The sequence below is a fragment of the Pleurodeles waltl genome, chromosome 3_1 (assembly GCF_031143425.1).
Source record: "Pleurodeles waltl isolate 20211129_DDA chromosome 3_1, aPleWal1.hap1.20221129, whole genome shotgun sequence".
Classification (NCBI taxonomy): domain Eukaryota; kingdom Metazoa; phylum Chordata; class Amphibia; order Caudata; family Salamandridae; genus Pleurodeles; species Pleurodeles waltl.
In genome coordinates, this window is record NC_090440.1 from 755,230,114 (window position 1) to 755,249,139 (window position 19,026).

Here is a 19,026-nt window from a genome sequence, read left to right on the forward strand (position 1 = left end):
GTCTTGAAAAGACAGAAGAACCAGCACCGTCTGCACATGTGAACAGTTCAGGGGATGAGAAGCCCCCATGACCAGCAGTCATCCAGACATGGGAAGAAGGAAATCACCACAGATGAAGAACTACCACAGGGGAGCCAACACCATGACACACACCCATGGAGCCGACTCCATGCTAAGTGGAAGGACCAGGAATCGGAATGGCCTAACCCCACAAAGAATCATAGAACCTCGGAAGACACAAACCAACAGGAATGTGAAGGCACACATCCTACCAAACAGTTGTAGCCAGGCAGACCCCTGGAGGCCCCAGAGGAAAGAGCCACTGCAAGGACATTCTCTATAATGGAATAGATGGCACACAGTCATTGAGGTGCTACAGAACTAACAATGGCCAAAATCCTTAGACACCCACTGCACCAGGAACCGATAATCAGCAACCCAGAGGTCTTGTGACCACAGGACATCCATAGGGAAGAGTGCTGACTTGAGAGCCTCACCCAGGGTGTGACATCAAGCTGACAGCCCTTCCTGGACCAAAGATGCACCACACATAAAGAACAGGAGTAGGGGCAGTCTAGAAATTCTAAGGCATACAAGATGTCCTGGTAGAGGACCCGCAGGATCTGGAGAGTATCCTATCCAGGAAGGGCACCTTCCAGGTCCACAACCAGAGGAATCATCCAACCATTACAGCAGTGCAGGATGAAACAGAGTCTGCCAAAATAGAGCCTCAACATATCAGCCAAGAAATTACTTTCTGGTGCATAACCTATTTACTTCAAAGCCAAAGAGAAGAAGGGTGCAGCCAAAGCACAACACACAGTTGCTGAAGTGGAGGATGAAAAGACCAATTTTTGCAGGTGCCAATGGGATGATAGTGCAGTGGAGTGTAGAGGTTAGATATACTCAGTCTGGGATTTTCTCTATTGCTGTCCCCTTCATAGCCCCATACTACTTTTATCACAGGTCCGCTCTCTCCTTGACCTACATGGATTCCATTCCTGAAGCACACATACATCTACTAGTTTGGCATGGAGGGGAAGAAAGGGGCACATCAAGCAATGATCATAAGACCACATTTTATTTTCATCATCGTCTCATAGCCGCTATTCATTCTAAAGTCGATTAGCTTCTGATAGGTCAGTTGCGGCTCCTCTATTAGGCAGAGGAGTGTCGCCCCACTAAATAAAATGCTGCAGAGTCAAAAAATAAAATGGTAATAAAGTTAATTTAGTACCATTTTATTTTTCATTACTGATCAGCATCAGGGTTGGGCGGAGTCATTGCTGTCGAGTGGCAGCAGCAGGGAAGAGTGGTGGGCACTTAAGCTGTGTGGAGCAGGCACACACTCCTGGTGCCTTAGAGAGCGTTGAGCCAGCGAGCTCAAACTATGGTGACCAGATTTTGAATTCCAAAAACTGTGATATTTAGCAAAAATAAAAGAAAGAAGGACTACCATTTTATAGCAGCTGAGCTGCACAGAATGATAGCCCTCGTCAACCTAGAATCACAGAAGAGGCACTAAGAAAATAAATGCAATGCAAATAAAATGCACAATTTTTAGCTCAGTATGATAGATTTTAGGTATAATATCTGCTAACAAGCGCCTGCTTTGTGGCACACAAAAACATGCCTTCATCTCTTTTCAGTTGACTCTCACCAAAAACCAGGACAAAAGCCATATCTGTCTAACACGAATGGGACAGCTGGTGAAAAAAAACAGGACTGTCCCAGCAAATCTGGGCCACCTGGTCACCATAGCTCAAACCAATCTTGGCACTTCTGTCATGCTGCTTAACATTATACACAACATAAGAGCAGTGTCTGGAGTGGTTAAGGGTGTTGGCTCTGAAGCCACATGCTCTCCACAGGACTGAGGTACACTGAGGAGAAGAGGGCAGGAGGAGTCAAGCCAGTGGCTAAGTACTATTTTATTTTTAATGTTTTGTTTTGACCAACTCCAGAGCTCTCAGTCATGGTCTGTTATAAACACTGTTTATAATGGCCATGATTGAGAGCTTTGGGCTGGATCCTAAAGTCATTTACAAATAATGTCCCAGTGCCTGTCAGTGGGTCAAAACAAATGATTTCTTTGCCCCACCTCTTATGCCTGCCGCCAGCCACCACTGTGATAGATGCTAAAAAGCAAGAACAGCCATAGCCAAGATTGTTTACACTCTTGCCACATATAATATCCCTTTGCATATACAAATGCCATCAGTAGACTGTGAGCTCCATTCTAATATATGCCTATTACCTCCTAATTTATACCAGCTACTGATCACTCATCCTGATTACCATTGTGTTACTTCCTATGGCTACTCACCCAAATCAAATGGAGTATGTGTTCCTCACTATGATGTTTTGCATTGCCTTGTTCAGTTATGTCCTCCTCCGGATGCTTTGACATTTCCCCATCTTTAAAAAGTTCATGTACGCCCCATACCATTATCTTTCTTACCTGTGGTGACTTATTATTCTGTCACTGTTGAGACCTTCTAACCTTTGGCAGTCTACCTAAGTCGCTTGTGATGAAGTTTCTATCTATATTCCTTTACCGTTTGTGAAGATTTCTGGACATGCCTGCATGGAAAGCTGTAAGGAAAGTGGCTGTAGTGGATGACTCCCAATGTTCCATATATTCTTCAACCAGAGTGCTGTCTAAATGATTTTTCTTAATGCTTTTTACCCTTTTTACCCAATAGTATTTTTGTTAAAAGAACGTTACATTTATTTGAACATGCCCGCTCTACTTGTTGTAGTGTTACTTTCTCAACAAGGCACTGTCATGCTGTGCATAGCATAAAAAGCAACACGGAATACCTAAGCATTCAATGTACATTAATAGTCAGGTAGTATTTTAAAGAAAGGGCCCCAAACGTTGGGAACTGAATGATAAGACACATCGGTATGACATTTTGTTTACATGTACACGTAACAAATCAGTATAATCACCATGAAATGAATCCAGAGCTTGTTAAATGTTTTAAGTAGAAAACAAGACAATTGTAGAGAACCTGTTCTAGATTATTCCACATTTTATAAATTAAAATAAGGTTTCCAAATATATATATGCTTGTATTGAAGGCTTAGAATATTCTGTGTTCCACTAAAGGAGCAATAAAATATTTTGATGCTTCAGATACATAACAATATTTGTATTAGAATGTTGGTGGCCACCACTGTGTCCCCCTAAATCCCAGTCTATACCTAACTGATGACTCCTTATGAGGGCAAAACCGGTCAAGGGAGGCTGAGTCCAAACTTGTGTGCAAAAATATGATGGACTAGTATGCAGCCCCGAGTGATTACCAGTGGCTGAGATTAATCCAATCATTCCATCCATCACTTTTTGTACACTTTAGTATGTTTTGAACTGATAATACATATTATAGTATTTGACAGTATCTACAGATCAGTCAGATTAATGATCAGTGTTATATATCCATATGCATTTAAGAATTGTAGACAATATGTCATATAAAAGTTCAAAGTAAATGAGAAGTATATCTATCGTAATTACTGAGGCAAATAATAATGGCTGAAAAATACATTGAGAGTATTCTCTATTTCATTGTGTGAAGATGAACATGGAGGATATCTATCTTTTACTTTTCATCGTCATTTTGTTAAAATCAAAGAAGGCAGAAGTGATATCACAAGCCCTTTTATGCCCTCATGACATCAAAGGAAGTGAGTTCACTGAGTCATTGAGCCCCATTGTGGTGAATTTGATAACTACAAAGAGACGTGTGCTACAATGGTATGCCTTTCATCAAACTCAAAAAGGGGTGAGGTCCTGGTCACTTTCAGCAAACCATGCAGGCGAGCCCTTTATACAGTTCTCCTAAGTTGCTTTAGGCAATTTGAAGCTGCAAATGTACTGAAAGGAAACATGACTCATGCCTTCTCAAAAAAATAAGAGAAGACCCCTTTACTTTTGGAATACTTCAAGCTTCACACCATGATTTCTAAACTATTTACCTAGCAATTACTTACATTAAATTGATTCATGTAATTATTTTAATTAAGGATTTGAATGAATGTTTTTGGCTTACAGCAAAAGGGTTCTGCTTGTCTATATTTAGGTTCTTCTTTACTCTCAAATTGACTTTGCCTTTGTTATTAAGATACCATTCCTTGCGTGCTGTCCCCGTGGTCCGAATGGAGTGACTGCAGTGTGACCTGTGGCAAGGGGATGAGGACGAGGCAAAGAATGCTGAAATCCCCAGCAGAACTCGGAGACTGCAATGAAGAGCTGGAGCAAGTGGAGAGGTGCATGCTACCAGAGTGCCGTAAGTAGGGAATCACTTTCTCATATACTCTCAAGTGTATTGCACAAAAGAGGGGCAGGTGTCTGTGTGAAAAGAATGTCAGAGGTATCGATGGAAATGAATGAGGGAACTTGTATGAGCAGGTGTAATTAAGGTGCTTGTACCCCAGACATTTTGCCTGTCACCTGCTGTCTTGGCTGTATTTTTGTTGATCTTAGGACTCCAGGCACTTTACCACTGCTAACCAATGTTAAAGTGCATGTGCTTCTCCCCTAAACACAGTTACATTTGTGTATCCACAACTGGCACTTTTGATTTATTTCTAGGTCCCTTGTACAGTGGTATACCATATACCTAGGGCCAGTAAATTAATGGTACTAGGGGGCTTGCAGGACTGATTGTGCCATCCACTTAAGTAGCTCTGAAAACATGTCTCAGGCCTGCCACTGCAGGGCCTGTGTGCTCAGACCCTGCAGTGTACACACAAGTCCTCCACTCTGACTTGGCATATAAAACCTTTTTCCAAGCCTTAAACTCCTCTTTTATTATGTTTAAGTCACCCTTAGGGTAGGCCCTAGGTAGCGCATCAGGGCATGGTGCCATGTAAGTAAAAGGCAGGACACGTATTATTAGGTTTTACATGTCCTAGTAGTGAAAAAATCACAAAGTCAATGTTCACTACTATGATGCCTACTCCTCTCAAAGGCCAGCATTGTAAATCCCTTAATATACTTATAAGCTGTAATTACTGATCAGAAAAGAGTAGCTGCATCATGTTGCATATCATTGGAATGGTAATGAGAAATCCTCTTTACTGGTGGGGTCATATTTCATTTACTATTATAGAAATGCCACTGTTAGATAGTTGTCATTTTTTCTGCTCTCACTGTTATGTGTGCCTGACAGCCTGTCCTCAATACGCATCTGGACTGGGCTGGTTGACAGCTACATTTGTGCAAACCCTTCAGACAGCACAGGCCACTCAACTACATCTGCATTCATCTGCATACTCATGGGTCTTCTTGGGCAAGAAGGATGGAAGGGGTTCACAATTACACTTCAAAGGTTACTGGCCTGACCCCACACAAAGGGCTGATTGCTCCCAACTGATAGTCTGGAACCAGGGCTGGGATGAAAGGGGGCTCGCGAGCTTCATGGAGCTGCTTTGAAGTCACCCCCACTTCAAAGGCACTTTTTGGATATAAGTACTGGGGCTCTGACCCTAGCAAACCATTACACTTCTGGACTTGGGAAGAACTCTGCTAGCGTAAAGACTGCTGTGTTGTAAGGATTTCCACTTTGCCTGGACTGACTGTTCCAAGGAGCTGCTCCTCTCATTTTCTGAGCTGTCCTGCTGCGTGCTGATCTCTGCTCTGATAAGGACAAAGACTGAACTCATCCTGCTGAATCCGGAGTGACTCCAAGGGATTGCTGGCTTGACCCTGTTCTTCTGCTGTGTTAGGGACATCAAAGACTGCCTGCAACTCTCCTGGTGCTAATGGACCCTGCCATCTGTGATTCCTATACTTGGCTCAGGTGTCCCTCCAGTCGTAGGCCTTAGAAGTGGGTTTTGCAACTGATTCACTGGCTCGAGTGCGGGAGAAAGTCTGCTGTATCACTCCTTCAACGCCGATGCAGAGGCGCTTCAATAATAATGGATTCACAGCCTTCACAGCCCAACACAGCCCAACATTGACACTCTGCGTGGTTCAACAATGATGCACAAGATTCACTTCAGTGGAGCCTGATGATGATGCAGTGACCCGACTGAATGGGAAATACTGTTGCACTGAGCCCTCAACGTTGACGCTTTGTTCCATCAAAGGTACTGTTTCAGTGAACCCTGTGTAGGTTCTATTACTGGACAAAGGCTAGTGATTTCTAAGCACTATGTTTACATTAAATCTTTAAAAATTCATATCTCGGCTTCTGCTGATTGGATGTTTGTTGTTCTTGCCTTTTTACTCAGATAAATACTCTCTATTTTTCTAAACAGGTATGTAGTATTTTTGTGGTGTTTTCATTGTGTTACTGTGTGTGCAGGTTGCACCAATACTTTACACATTGAGTCTTAAGTTAAGCCTGCCTGCCCTGTGCCAAGCTGCCAAAGGGCGAGTACAAGTTAACTTAAAGTGTGTATCTCACCAACCCAGACTAGGATTGTAGTGCCTACTTGGACAGTGTGCATACCTCTGCCAACTAGAAGACCCAATTTCTAACGCCAGGCGTAATGGTCAATTAGCCATTCTGATTTACAAACTGTGCAGTCACTGAAGTGGTCTAATGAAGTTTGCTGAGTGGGTAATTGCTTACAATTCACTGTATTTGTGTGTTGCTTATTTAGTTGACAAGAGGATAACAATAGCAACCATGTCCAAAATTCAGCAAATGTAATATGAAATTAACAATATTGAGTCATACAAGAATGTGGTAAACAGAGTCAAATAAGATCATTGGAACATATCAGTAAATTAAAAAAGTAATTGATATAGTTAATTAAAAGCCTGAATGATCTATAACAACTCTATTGGAAGGAATGCATTGAAAGCAGTCTGGTAACGTTAAGGAAGTCATTGGTTTGGTCTACTGTGGAATGCTTCAATTTAGGGTGGGAGTGAAATAAGGGTAATTTACTTTTGTGTAATTATGTGAAATTTCAGCAAATGTACCTGTAGTTAAGCAAAATGTAAATGCATCATGTTTCGCTATTTCATAGCACAAAAAGTATCTATTTTTGACACAAGCATGCGTTTTGTGCTAAGACATAGTGCAAAAAAACGAAAGCACCACAAACAACAACCCCTTGCTTTCTGCCACAATTACGTAAAGTGCATTAATGATGTGGTTTCAGGAATTTTGCATTTCAAGTATAGTGCTAAATTGTGTGAAATTACTCAGCATTTATATTTTGCCCAGGCCAAGTTTCAATGAAAGAAGACAAAAACCTTAAAAAGTTTTAGTGAGAGATAATCGAAACAACGAAGTTTCAGACTTAAATGATAAAATGTAGAAACTCATTTTCTAGTCTGTCTGGACTCAGATTGATAAAAGTACATTTTGCACATAGCTGAAACATAAAAGGAATATGTATGTGCTTAAAATGAGCTGTGTGTTCAAAATGAATTATAAACATGCATATTCCAATTGATGCGACCTGTAGTTAAAGTTTCTGCAGAGTGAGGCACATCCCTCAATGACAAATTCGCGAGACTCACTGTCTTCCCTGGTCTCCCTTCCATCACAAACATCCTGCACTGGCATAGGACCTCTTCATCTGAAGGAGCAACATACTTACAGGCTGAATATGTCCCCTGGCTACATTGCAGCCTGCTGTACTACAATGTTCTTGGAGTGCGCCAGCATGGGCATACCGAAATTCATGTATACACAAAATGAGTTGACAAATGAAGTCCTATCCACTTTCCGAATAATTTCATTTAGGCGTATTCAGAGAATTGTTCTCCCTGATGCTTGCGTTTTAATGAAAACTATCTACTTTATCTTTAGCTTCTTAAAAGCCTCTTGATACTGAGGGCTTCAAGGGGTGCCTGAGTAGCAGTTATGGAAATCATTGATGTGCACACTCCTAAATCTTCTCCCTCATTGGCTGCCTGTTCTTCACTCTCACTTAGCTTTTTTCAGCTTTGGGCATTCAAGAGCATTTGACAAGGAAGGAACGCTTACTGCTGACTCAGGTTATTTGAAACATTCTTTGCACCTTACATGTCTCTTCATAATGCCCTGCTGAGGTACATAATTGTGTGGTGATGGTCACTGGTGGGCATCAAAGACACTTATTTTAGAGGACTGGGCCTCATTTCACTTTCGCTCACTCCCAGGTCTACCCCAGAGCTAAAATGAATGGGTCTATCCCAACTACCTTTACTTCTACAAACACCCAAGCATTACTGGTGGTGTGATGAAAACATTATGCTTGAGAGCCGGTACGGCTAACTGGGTAAAAAAAGCTGTCCACTTGCTCAGCTAACTGCCTTTTTTGTTCTTCCATTGTGTAGCGTTGTCTGGTTGGTTCTGACGCAGCATTTCTCTGGTGCTTTAGGCCCATCCTCGCAACTGTCTACCTGATACATGTGTGTGAGCTCAGCCCTAAGCCCTGATGACATTCAGGTAGGAGGAGAGATCTTTAATCTACATTTTTGGGCGGTAATGCAGGGCAGGGACCTCATACCCAGATACCCAACTCCATCAGTTGCATCAGTAGGCAGGTTTGTGACTTTTGGATCAATACTTGATAATTCTTTTTTATTTTCCAAATTAACTCTGCACCTGCAGATAATGCTGGGTGGGCTGGCACTTTAGCAGAATTTAAAAAAAATATTGAAGTGCATGCCACTGAGAGTCTATACTTAATTGGGTGACAGTTTTGCATTTTCTGTCACACTATTTAAAAGTTGTGATTTCAAATGATACATCTGTGTTTGAATGTCACAAAATATGTTACATGCACATATACACACACACAGTGAGCAGAACTGCACGCTTATGCAACCAGAATTCTTTTTTCTTTTTATTTCATCACTTACTTTGCTATTTTTGTTTTTACTTGAGATATATTGTGTGTATGCATGTGTGTTTTGTTTGTGTGTGTGAGCCTAATGCCTGTAGAGATAAATCTGCACCAATGTTATGCTGAGGTAAAAAGGAGAAACAATACATCTGCAGTGAAAACTAAAGAGTAAGAGCAAATCATTTCATCTTCTACTGAATCAGGACATTGTCCCACTCAGGAGCCTGTGCCATTTTGTAGTGAAAAATGATTTGACAGAGGCAGGGTAAATAATACTCTTGGTCACACAGGTAGTACAATAGCTATGAAAACCCACTGTGAGTTCATCTAGTATGCTTGCATGAATATGTTGGACCTTTTACAGACCCATACTTATCTGCATTGCCTAGTAACAATCATCTTAGCATTACCTGGCTCAACATAGCTAAATCTTTCAATTTGTTCAGTACCCCCAAACTGACCAACTTCAGGCCCTCAGTTACTTTGATGCAAGATCTTTCTGTTGGTCAAAGTTTAAGGGAAAAGAGTAGCATTGGGGATGAAGAAGCCAGTGAGGCAAACGGTCATACAAAAGTGGAGATGTAGAGTTAAGTGTGAGGAATCTGGTACAAAAATATCCCTGGTGTAATTAATGCTGTCCATGTAGACGACATTTTTAGATATTGCTAAAAAAAAAAGAGTTACTGGTTGGGAAGGATGTGAGTCCTTCCCAAGTAATAAGTCCACAAGTCCTGTAAGGTCCAACACACAGGTTCACTTAATAAACATGGACTCAATCTCTGGTTGGTATGGCATATAGCAGACAGGCTTAAAACATCAACTCAGTAAAAATACCACAACCAATTTCTACAAATAGAGAATCATTTAATAAGAAAAAAGTCACCAAAATGATAAAAATCTAATAAGGGAAACCAGAGATATGAATGGTTAAAGATTTAGAGCAAAGAGCACCAAGAAAAAGTAAAGCACCAATCAGAAGTCACTGATCACAGCTGACAGGGAACTAGGCGTGATTTAGGGACACCATGGCAGAGCAGAGGTTTGATAACACAAGCGGGTTATCCCATTCAAATACGCTGCATTCTGACTTCTGATTTAAAGCCGATATGGCTCTTTGGGTGGGAAGGCTGTCCATCTGCTCAGTAAGATACCAGCTTTGTTATTCTTCAGCTATGAGGCCTTGTCTTTTTAGCTGTGGCGCAGCACTTCTCTGGCATTCAAGGGCCACCCTCATGGCTGCCTACCTAATACCTCTGTAAGCCCAACCCCATCATTCTGGTGGGAGGGGAAAACCTTTACCTATAGTTTTGTGAGACACTATTTGTCCAGGTCAAAGATTTACCTTCAGATTAGTCTCCACTGGAATCAGACTACAGGCTGTACCTGGCAAAATCATATCAATGTTCTGCTAAATCTGATGAGTTTGGCAAGAAAAGCTCTGAGTGGGCAATTCAAATTTTGCACCTGCCGAAGTTTTTCAGTCAGATTTCTAACTTTGGACTTAGTCTTTTCTATGCAGCTAAAATCCTCCCCTGGGGGAAGCCTAAAGCTAAATGTAGCTAAATCAGGCATCTTTACCATGAGGTTCTCTTCACGCTCTGGAACGTTTGAAAGTCAAAAACATTTTCAAGTCCCAAATGTTTTAACTTTCTGGAGCAGTTCCTCCTGTGCTTGTCTATGGCTCTCAGGACATCAGTGATAGCACATAGAAGCCACCAGTAAGGTTCAGTCCAGGTCCAGTTGATACTGGTCAGCTGGGCACTTCAAGAAAAAGGCTTCTTGCAGCTTATATCCCTGTAGCCACAAAGGAGGTCAGCCTTGGAGCCCACTTCTCAGTACCAAGTGCAAGAGAGAGCACACAGTTACAAACAGCAGGCCCAGTTCTTTTCTGTTCTTCCTCTGACCCAGATGAGTTCTGATGAGCTGTGAGTAAGGTGTCACTTTAGTAGGATTCAACAGTCAGTGGGTGGGTGTGACTCCTGGACACTCCCTAACCAATGAGAAAAAAAGTTCTCCAAGTAACTCTTCTCACATCTGTACCACATCCTATTTACTTTACTGCAGACTGTCCCACAGTGCACTATTTTGATTAAACTCAAACCGTCCCAGGCGAGAGAGTCCCAAAATGGTGAGCACTATTAAAAGAGAAGTAGAGCTAAAAGTGGACAATCTGGAAGTTAAGATTAAAATTGACAAGGGCGGTAAGTCTAGGGACATTCAGGCTGTGTGTATCCCCAGGTTTAAAAAGGAATGTTGATGCACAGAGGAAGGATGTAAAGGGCTTATGGGTATTTTTAGAACCTGTCCCAGAAAGTACACAGAGGAAAAGGCGAAGGAAGCTAAATCCTCTAAATAGATCTCGATTGCTTGAGATATTTTCTAATTGCCCAAGCCTCCATTCAATATCCTCTAGTGCTATGAGGCAAGTTGGCTTCCTGGTGAATAAGGCAGGCAAAGATGTAACAAAAATACTATTATATTCAGCATTGGTTAGAGATGTCCTCCTTAACACTGAAAGTGAATTAAAATCTCAAGGCCTCATAATATTGCCAAAGGTGGAGGTGGAACCTAACAAATCCTGTATGGTGGGCTTTTTGCGATACCATGGTGGTCTCCAGCTAAATCAAGTTAGGCTGGATATACATAGGGTACAAAATAGTCCCAGGCATACACTGGAGAATAGCGAAGGCAATCTGAAAATTATTTTGCCCCAAAGGGAGGGTAATAAAGGAGGGCAAACCCAAATTTGCGAAAATAGATATTACTTCTTAGGATGGGCTCAGGAAGGTAAGGGGGGTTGGGATAATCTGAGCAGCATAGAATAGGAATGGGATGCCATGCACAGCATTATTTTGTTTTTCTAGAATACACATGGGTACAGTAATGTATGGAAGCAACAAAGTTTCAAAATTATAATTGACCAATATACAATCTTGTGTTTCCAGGAAACATGGCTGTGCATGGAATCTCCTCAGATAGATGTTTTCTTGAAAGTATACCAGGATGCTTCACATAACCCATTAGGGCGTCCGTCAGGAGGCATGTTAACGTTGATATCCACTAAAGGCACTGCACATGTGTGGGAAATCAAGACCAGAAGAAATTGTATTTTAGCTTGTGGTGTAAAACTGTCTAACGTCAAGATGTGCCCAGAATGCATAAATGTTCTTTTAATTTACCTACATGCAAGGAGTCCCCACCATTATGAGGAAAATATGGAGACGTTTAAAAAGTATGTGGTAAAAAAAGGTTCAGCGTATCCACATTATTCTATTGTCTTAATGGGTCATTTTAATCACAAATTGGTCCCTACATTGATTGAACAAAGTTATGGAGATTTGCTGTTTGCCTTTAACATAAATTCTGCTAGCTTTCCAGTGACTGTTGCTATGGCAAGAGATCTATCTCTTCTAGACTTTCTTGAGTCAAAGGTTTTAGCGTGCTGTTGGTGGTTTTAAGTGTAACCAAAATCTCTATTGAGGCCTGTTTTAGAAAAATATGGTATCAGGGAAAAGGAGCAAGCAGTCAAAAAACTACTTCTGGACATGCCGTAAATTGTGCCTTAGGATGATTTTTATTGTCTGTGAATCAAGTTTTAGAAAAAATGTGAATACTTTACTGTACAGTTGGACAGTAGCAATGCTGTGTTTTAACTGGATTCACCGTGCTGCTGAACTACCAGCCAAAGCATTTAACCTGATTATATCAGGGCTGCAGATCCTTAACTTTAACATAGGACCACGCCAAAAAGTTTTAAAAAGGACTTTAAACACTTGCCTCATTTTCATGGAACGTTCTAAGACCTTCCTGAAGCCATTAGATGACAAAGTAACAAAGTGGTATTATTAACAACACACCATGGCTACATGAGATGGAAGGCGAATTGGTATAGTTTTATTGTTAACACGACTAGGATGTGTCTGAGTACAATTAAATAGGGGTGCTTCCTATTAGAAAATTCTGTCCTGATGATGACCTTCCTGAATGAATTTATTTGATTGGGGTTGAAATGTCAACATTGTATTAGAAATTGTGGATTGACTTTGAAAAATTCAGCAGGTTCACAGTACCTATGGTTATAGGTGCTTATTTGAGACATAATACTTTTAACCAGAGTTTGGTTTTAGTTTTCATGTAAATAGCACTGCAACACTTATACTAACACATAATTCACTCACACTGCGCCGTTATACAGGAGCACCTCAATAACTTTACTTTAAATTGTTGAATTTAAGTTTCCAATAAATGTGATATTTTACTTACAAACCTCATCGGTACAGAAAGTTTTTTATGGTACAACCATTGTTGTGAAGGTTAATTCATATCCTTCCCCCAGAGGGACCAAATCATTTTTTGATATATTATGTGTTATAACTGCCGGCATGGCCTGATTTTATCTTTATTGTTTTTATAATGTATGTATAATGGGTTTTACTGGGCTAATGTTTTTAAGGACTAAGGTATAAAATACACGTATGTTTGGCTGACTAACTGACTTACATGTATAACTTTTAAATATTAGGTACACTATCTTATGGGCTATAAGGTCTGTGTAAGAAATGGGGTTATTGGTTAGGGGGTAGAAGCCCCACTCATGCAACAACCACAGTTGCATGTCAGGGTGAACCACAAAAGTCAATTAATAAACCTGTGCTTAACCCTCTGTAGCTTGGCACAAAAGGAGTCAGGCGTGTCTTAGAGGCAATGTGTAGCATGTCCATGCAGCACACAAGCAGTAATAAAGCGAAAACATACTACTAGTAAAATCCCAAACCAATTTTGAGAAATAGAGTACAGTTTAATAAATACGATACCACAATTACAAAGATACCAAAAAAGACAAAATGACATTAAAATCAGAGATATTCAGTTTGAATGTTTTTAGTGAAAATATCACCTAAAAGCACAAAATGCCACCTTGGTCATGCTAGACCCAGGGAAAATCACAAGTGCAGGCCACAATGAAACTCAGGGTGGGTACAAAGGCCAGGTTAGTCCTGCTGGGAAGTTATCTTCGCAAGTCCGGTGCAAAGAATTCCATTCACATTGGAGGAGGCTGAGAGGAGAGGGCTGAGCGTCATAGATGGTCATCACTGTAGGGTGAAGAACAGGTTGAGCGCTGCAGTTGGTCATCACTGTAGCGTGTTTGGGCATTGGTATAGCCGTTGCTGTAGCTTTGTGTTGGCGATCATTCTGCGCTCTCTTTGCTGTAGCATGAAGTGCAGGTCTCAAATTGCAAGTTGGTGTGAATAACATGTTTTGCTGGAGCTGTGCATTGATGGTAGTCATTGGAGAAAGAATTGCAGCACAAATGATTTCAGGGTTTTCACCTTTTCTTTAAAAGGAATACCTTTGATGCCAGCTAAAGGTCCATGATCTGGAGAGGCACCTCTTGAGGATCAGGAACTCACTCCAAAAAGTCCAGCAGGGTTCTGCCAGGTTCAGTGCCAGTCCTGGTAGGGCCAGTTGCAGCAGGTCAACTGAGCACTCACTGGGAGGCTGATGAATCTTGTTATATCTCTGTAGATCACATGGGAGGTCAACCAACTGACCCTTAGCGTTACTCTTGTTAGCCTAGGATGAAGATAAGCAGTTCCAGTCTTCCTTCTTAAAACTTAGTCCCATTTCCATGATATATAAAGCTTTCGGTTTTTGCAAAACCTTTTCATGGCAGGATTAAAGACATGATTACTGGGAAATGGTGGGACCCAGACGGGACCTGGACCAATCCGTTCCCAGGTTTTTGCAGAAGCTATAGTCATTGGATAAAAGCAAAGACTCTCTTCCGCATAACTCTAAGGTGAATGCTATGCTGGCCACCTTGATTGGTCGTACTGCCATTAAACATGAGGATTAGTGGAGATGAGGCGAGAGGAGGAGTGGATGTTGCCTCTGAAACCTTCTTGTCTGTTGTTTCCGTTGTTGTAGAAGGAGGTTCGGTCCAGAATGAGGTTAGCGGCCTGGAGCATGAATGGCTAGAGACGCTGCATTCTGGATAGTTTGACTCTGTCTCATAAGGCTGCAGGATGCTTGTCTACTAATAAATCTTACTTTTTTGATTTTGAAGGTTGTCACCCTTAGGCTTCAGTGAGCAGCTATTAGAGCTGTCAGAAGTTCTTGGAACAATAGGTGAAATCCGCAAGGTTTGTTGGGTCGTCTGTTCAAGGGTTTGAAGAATGTTTTTCCTTCTCCTTGTAGGCATTAACCTTTTTGAGATCTATCTTTGGTTTTGGAGGCATCAATGGATCAGGCTTTCGAGCCCTGGATTCTGTTGATATCAGGATATTGTCCCTTAAAATATTATTTTTTTTGGCTGTTTCTTCAGGTAGGCATTTGGGTGACCTGGGGGTTTTATCACTGAAGCATCCTTTTTGTCAGATTTTTGATGATAGAATAATTTTGAGGCCTCTTCTCTTATTTCATCCTAAGGTTGATTCCCACTTTCATAGAGACCAGGGGTTGATTTTGCCCTCCTTTTTCAAGTCTCCTTCTTCTGATAAGGAAATGCGGCTGCAATGTCTGGATGTCAGTAGGGCTCTTCTGGTGTATTTGGATAGAATATCTCCTAAATGGCTTTCATATTCTGTGTTTGGGAATTTTGGCCAGGTGAATACAGGATTGAGGCCTTCCACTTCATCTTTGAGTTTGTGGGTTTTTGACTTTGATTTCTCTGGCCTACAAGGCTTCTGGTCTGGTTTCTCCTGTAGGGGTTCAGGGTCGATCTACAAGATCTATGTCTGCCTCTTGGGCTGAGATTCAAGGGTATTCCATTGCTGAGATCTGCAGGGCTGCCACCTGGTCCTCCTCATTGTCGACTTTTGTCTCTCATTATTGGATTGTTCAGGAGATTGAGCTGCCGGAGACGTTTTGTTCTAAGGTGTTTGCCACTATGGCATCTAAATAGTGGCTCATTACTGTGTCTTTTGTGTATAATAAACATGAGTTTGTGCATTACTTTTTTTGTCATCCTGTTTGGCTTTTACAGCTCAATGTTGTAATGAGGGGAAGCGAGGGAAGGAACAATGAGGTAATGATTCAATTATTTACCGGTAATTAGATTACTCTGAGTCCTCTTCCCTCGCTTTTATTCATGACATCCCTCCCAGATAATCCAAGCCAACCAAATTTGAGTTGTGTCAGATATGTGTTATATACAGGAGAATGGGGGGTGTCTTTATTTCATGAAGGATCTCATGGTATGGGTGTCTGGAGAGGTGGGTTTGCCTCAATGTTGTATTGAATAGAATTGAGGGAAGAGCACACAAAGTAATGCAATTATTGGTAAGTAATTGAAGCATATCTGTAGCTCTGGATATATCCTGGAAACACAGGAATGGGGAACAAGAGATAACTATCCCTAACACTAAGATCTGGAGTTCTGTGACCCAACTTCTGGCATGAAATGCCAATGGCCTCAAATGACTGCTGGGACCCAAGTATATGACTGAATCCTGTTTTTTGCTTTGGTATAATACTAATACAGAAGAATTGCAAATTACCAAAGAATTGGACATGTGACGATTCCTTCTTAAATAGTTTTGCAGAACTTAGGACACCTGCCCATAAATAGAGAAGGGAAGACAAGCTGGGGAAGTTAGCACCTTTGTTTCAATTTCATTAGAAAGAGTGGTCGACAAGCTCGACTTTGGCATGAAGTATATTGTAGCTGTCCTTCTTTCACCTATTTCGCTCAGGCAATCATGTGACCTCTTAATATATGCCAGCCTGAGTTTCCTCCATTTTAAGACGATGGCTGAATAACTGTTTCTAAAGGTCTTTAAGGAGAGTGTAAGGACCCCAGAATAACAGTCAACACGTTAAAGGAATTTCTATTGTCAAACAGTATGACTTTGATAACTCGTCCTTTTATGACAATTTATTACACATCAGGACTCGTTTTAGGCCAATGAATCTTTTGCCCAGTTGAGAGACACCTTAGGACGAGATAGCTAATCAATATGTCAATCAATACATCAATAATGTCATCAATATTTATCACAACAATACATTTTACTTTAGTCAAAGACAGTAATCAACTCAAGACACCACCATGACCTTGCAGTCATGAATAACCACACCAGTTTAGTAGAATTTTATGAGGTTTATTCCCTATTGATTACAATTCTAAAAGCAGATGTGTTAATCTCAAAACTAAAACACTCAATAACATTGTCATAGTTTGGCAACTTGAATAAGACTTTATCAAAGCAAGGAACGCAATTATTAGAACATAACACAGCGTCAACATAAATCAACTTCAGCAGAGTGTCATTAACGTGTCAGTTCAACAAAACATGGATTCAGTTGTTTGTCTATTTGCGTCAGTTTAGTGAACCCCTCTGAACTAACCTCTAATTAGCATTGGCATGTTGGGCTTCATGCAAAACAATTTAGAACACCAATTTGGAAAACATATAGCTATGGTCTCTATCAAAAGTAAGCAGTTGGTACCTAGAAAGGGAAAGCAAACAGACAAATCACAATATCATTGTCATAGTTACCCTCCAAGGTTTGGGTCAGCACTCAGGTTTGATCTTCGTCTTCAGGACATCAGTTGATTTACCATCAGTCAGATTCATCTCTCGGGAGAATAGGGGCACTTCCCTTATAAGGAGGTAAAGTGTAAAATTGGCAATCTAATGAAGATGATGGTTAAGTAAAACCAATAAGTCACCAAACAGAGTGACAAAGTTTCTGGATCAAATCGACAGCATTTCCCTAACCAATCTAAATGGCTCCCCGTGTTGTAGGTTTTATCCCTTTTTCGTTGTACATTTCCCTAAAACTTGATTGGACGGATGTTGCACCCCACTATCTTTAACCAATTAAAAACAGATTATGTCATTAAATCTTTCACCCCACATTGATTCACAGGCAGTTTATTGGTCCATATGATTGACGTCTTCAGAGGTAGCACGTCCGGTATGATTTCATCCTTCTGTAATTCTTTGCACATCTTTTAGTCAGTAGCTCCATTGTCCGGTTTGGGCGACCTTGTACATTACATTAATCTACACTGTTGCATTTTAGCTAGTACATTTCTACAAGCAATATGAATTTCATGAGAACGGATCTACTATGGTTACATTCAGCTTCTTAGTTTGAAGAAAACAAGAGTTCATGTCCTTTTGCGAGTCAGCACACTGCACGTTTAGAAAAACACATTTAATATGAGAGCCAAGCAGCTAAGCTTCGGCTCATGCTAACTTAAGGTCTACAAAATTTATTTAGCAAAACTTTAATAACATAATCGTTAGAATAAAACTATTCAACTACAATAATTCATAAACATTAGTCGTTTTCATTAGTCCAGGTATACATTGGCGGCCACTCCCCGTGGTCACATTTCAAGTGCACGTTTTAGCAAAATATACTAATACAGTTTCTATGCGGCATTATCACACATTAATTCATAAACATTTCATGTTAATATAGATATAAGCTACGCTCTCTCAGTCCCTCCTCTGATGACGATCGTCATCACACAAACCTTTCCCTTTCAACTTTTCACTTTTAATTTTTCACTTTGCGCATGATGCGCATTTCAACATCTTGACCTTTGTGTGAACTCTCCCAAATTTCATTAAACATTTTTTCCCTTTCGTTTTCTTCGTTTCTTTTGCTTCGTTTTGTCCAATTTCTTTTAATTCTGTCATTAATTTTGCATGCTCCCCATAAACCAATAAACAGATTAAGACAATTAATAGACCTCCTAATATTTTTGCAAGAACCCAGTTCCAAATATTACTAAACCAGCTGTCTACTCTGGCAATTCCTTTTCCAACTTTCTCCCAAACTCCAGGTTCCTTCAGTTCCTTCAAATCTGCACTATCTCTAGTTAGGTTATTAAGCATACTTCTAATCTTTTTGCTATTATCAGGAATAAATGAGCAGCAATGACGCTCGTTAAGCATCTTACAGACTCCACCGCTCTTTGCTAAAAGAATGTCTAAAGCAAGCCGATTTTGAAGAGTCATAGCTCTTTCCACAGCAAGTTCAGTATCCATCAGGAGAATAGCCCCTGTAAAATTTGTCAGCATGTTATCCACAATAGTAGACAACTTTCGAACCTTCATGGAGTTTAAAATAACCCCTACTGAAGGAATTATGACTCCAAATATGTCACCAACGACAGCAGCCGCTGTCTCTCGTTTTTGTCTAGCATGTTGTAATTCAGACGTTTTTGGTATTTGCTTTAAGTCATCAATCTGGTAAATCTTTGGG

The 19,026-nt window shown here is 40.7% G+C and overlaps 1 protein-coding gene across 2 annotated transcripts in view; it reads left to right on the plus strand.

The window, feature by feature from the left end:
- The window catches only part of SPON1 (spondin 1), a 1,167,370-nt gene that overhangs the window by 1,095,276 nt on the left and 53,068 nt on the right, over positions 1 to 19,026 (plus strand). For both annotated transcript variants that reach the window (XM_069223539.1, XM_069223538.1), the window contains exon 14: positions 4,131 to 4,295. In XM_069223539.1, coding sequence (XP_069079640.1) covers positions 4,131 to 4,295 — 165 coding nt within the window. The remainder of the gene's footprint in view (positions 1 to 4,130; positions 4,296 to 19,026) is intronic.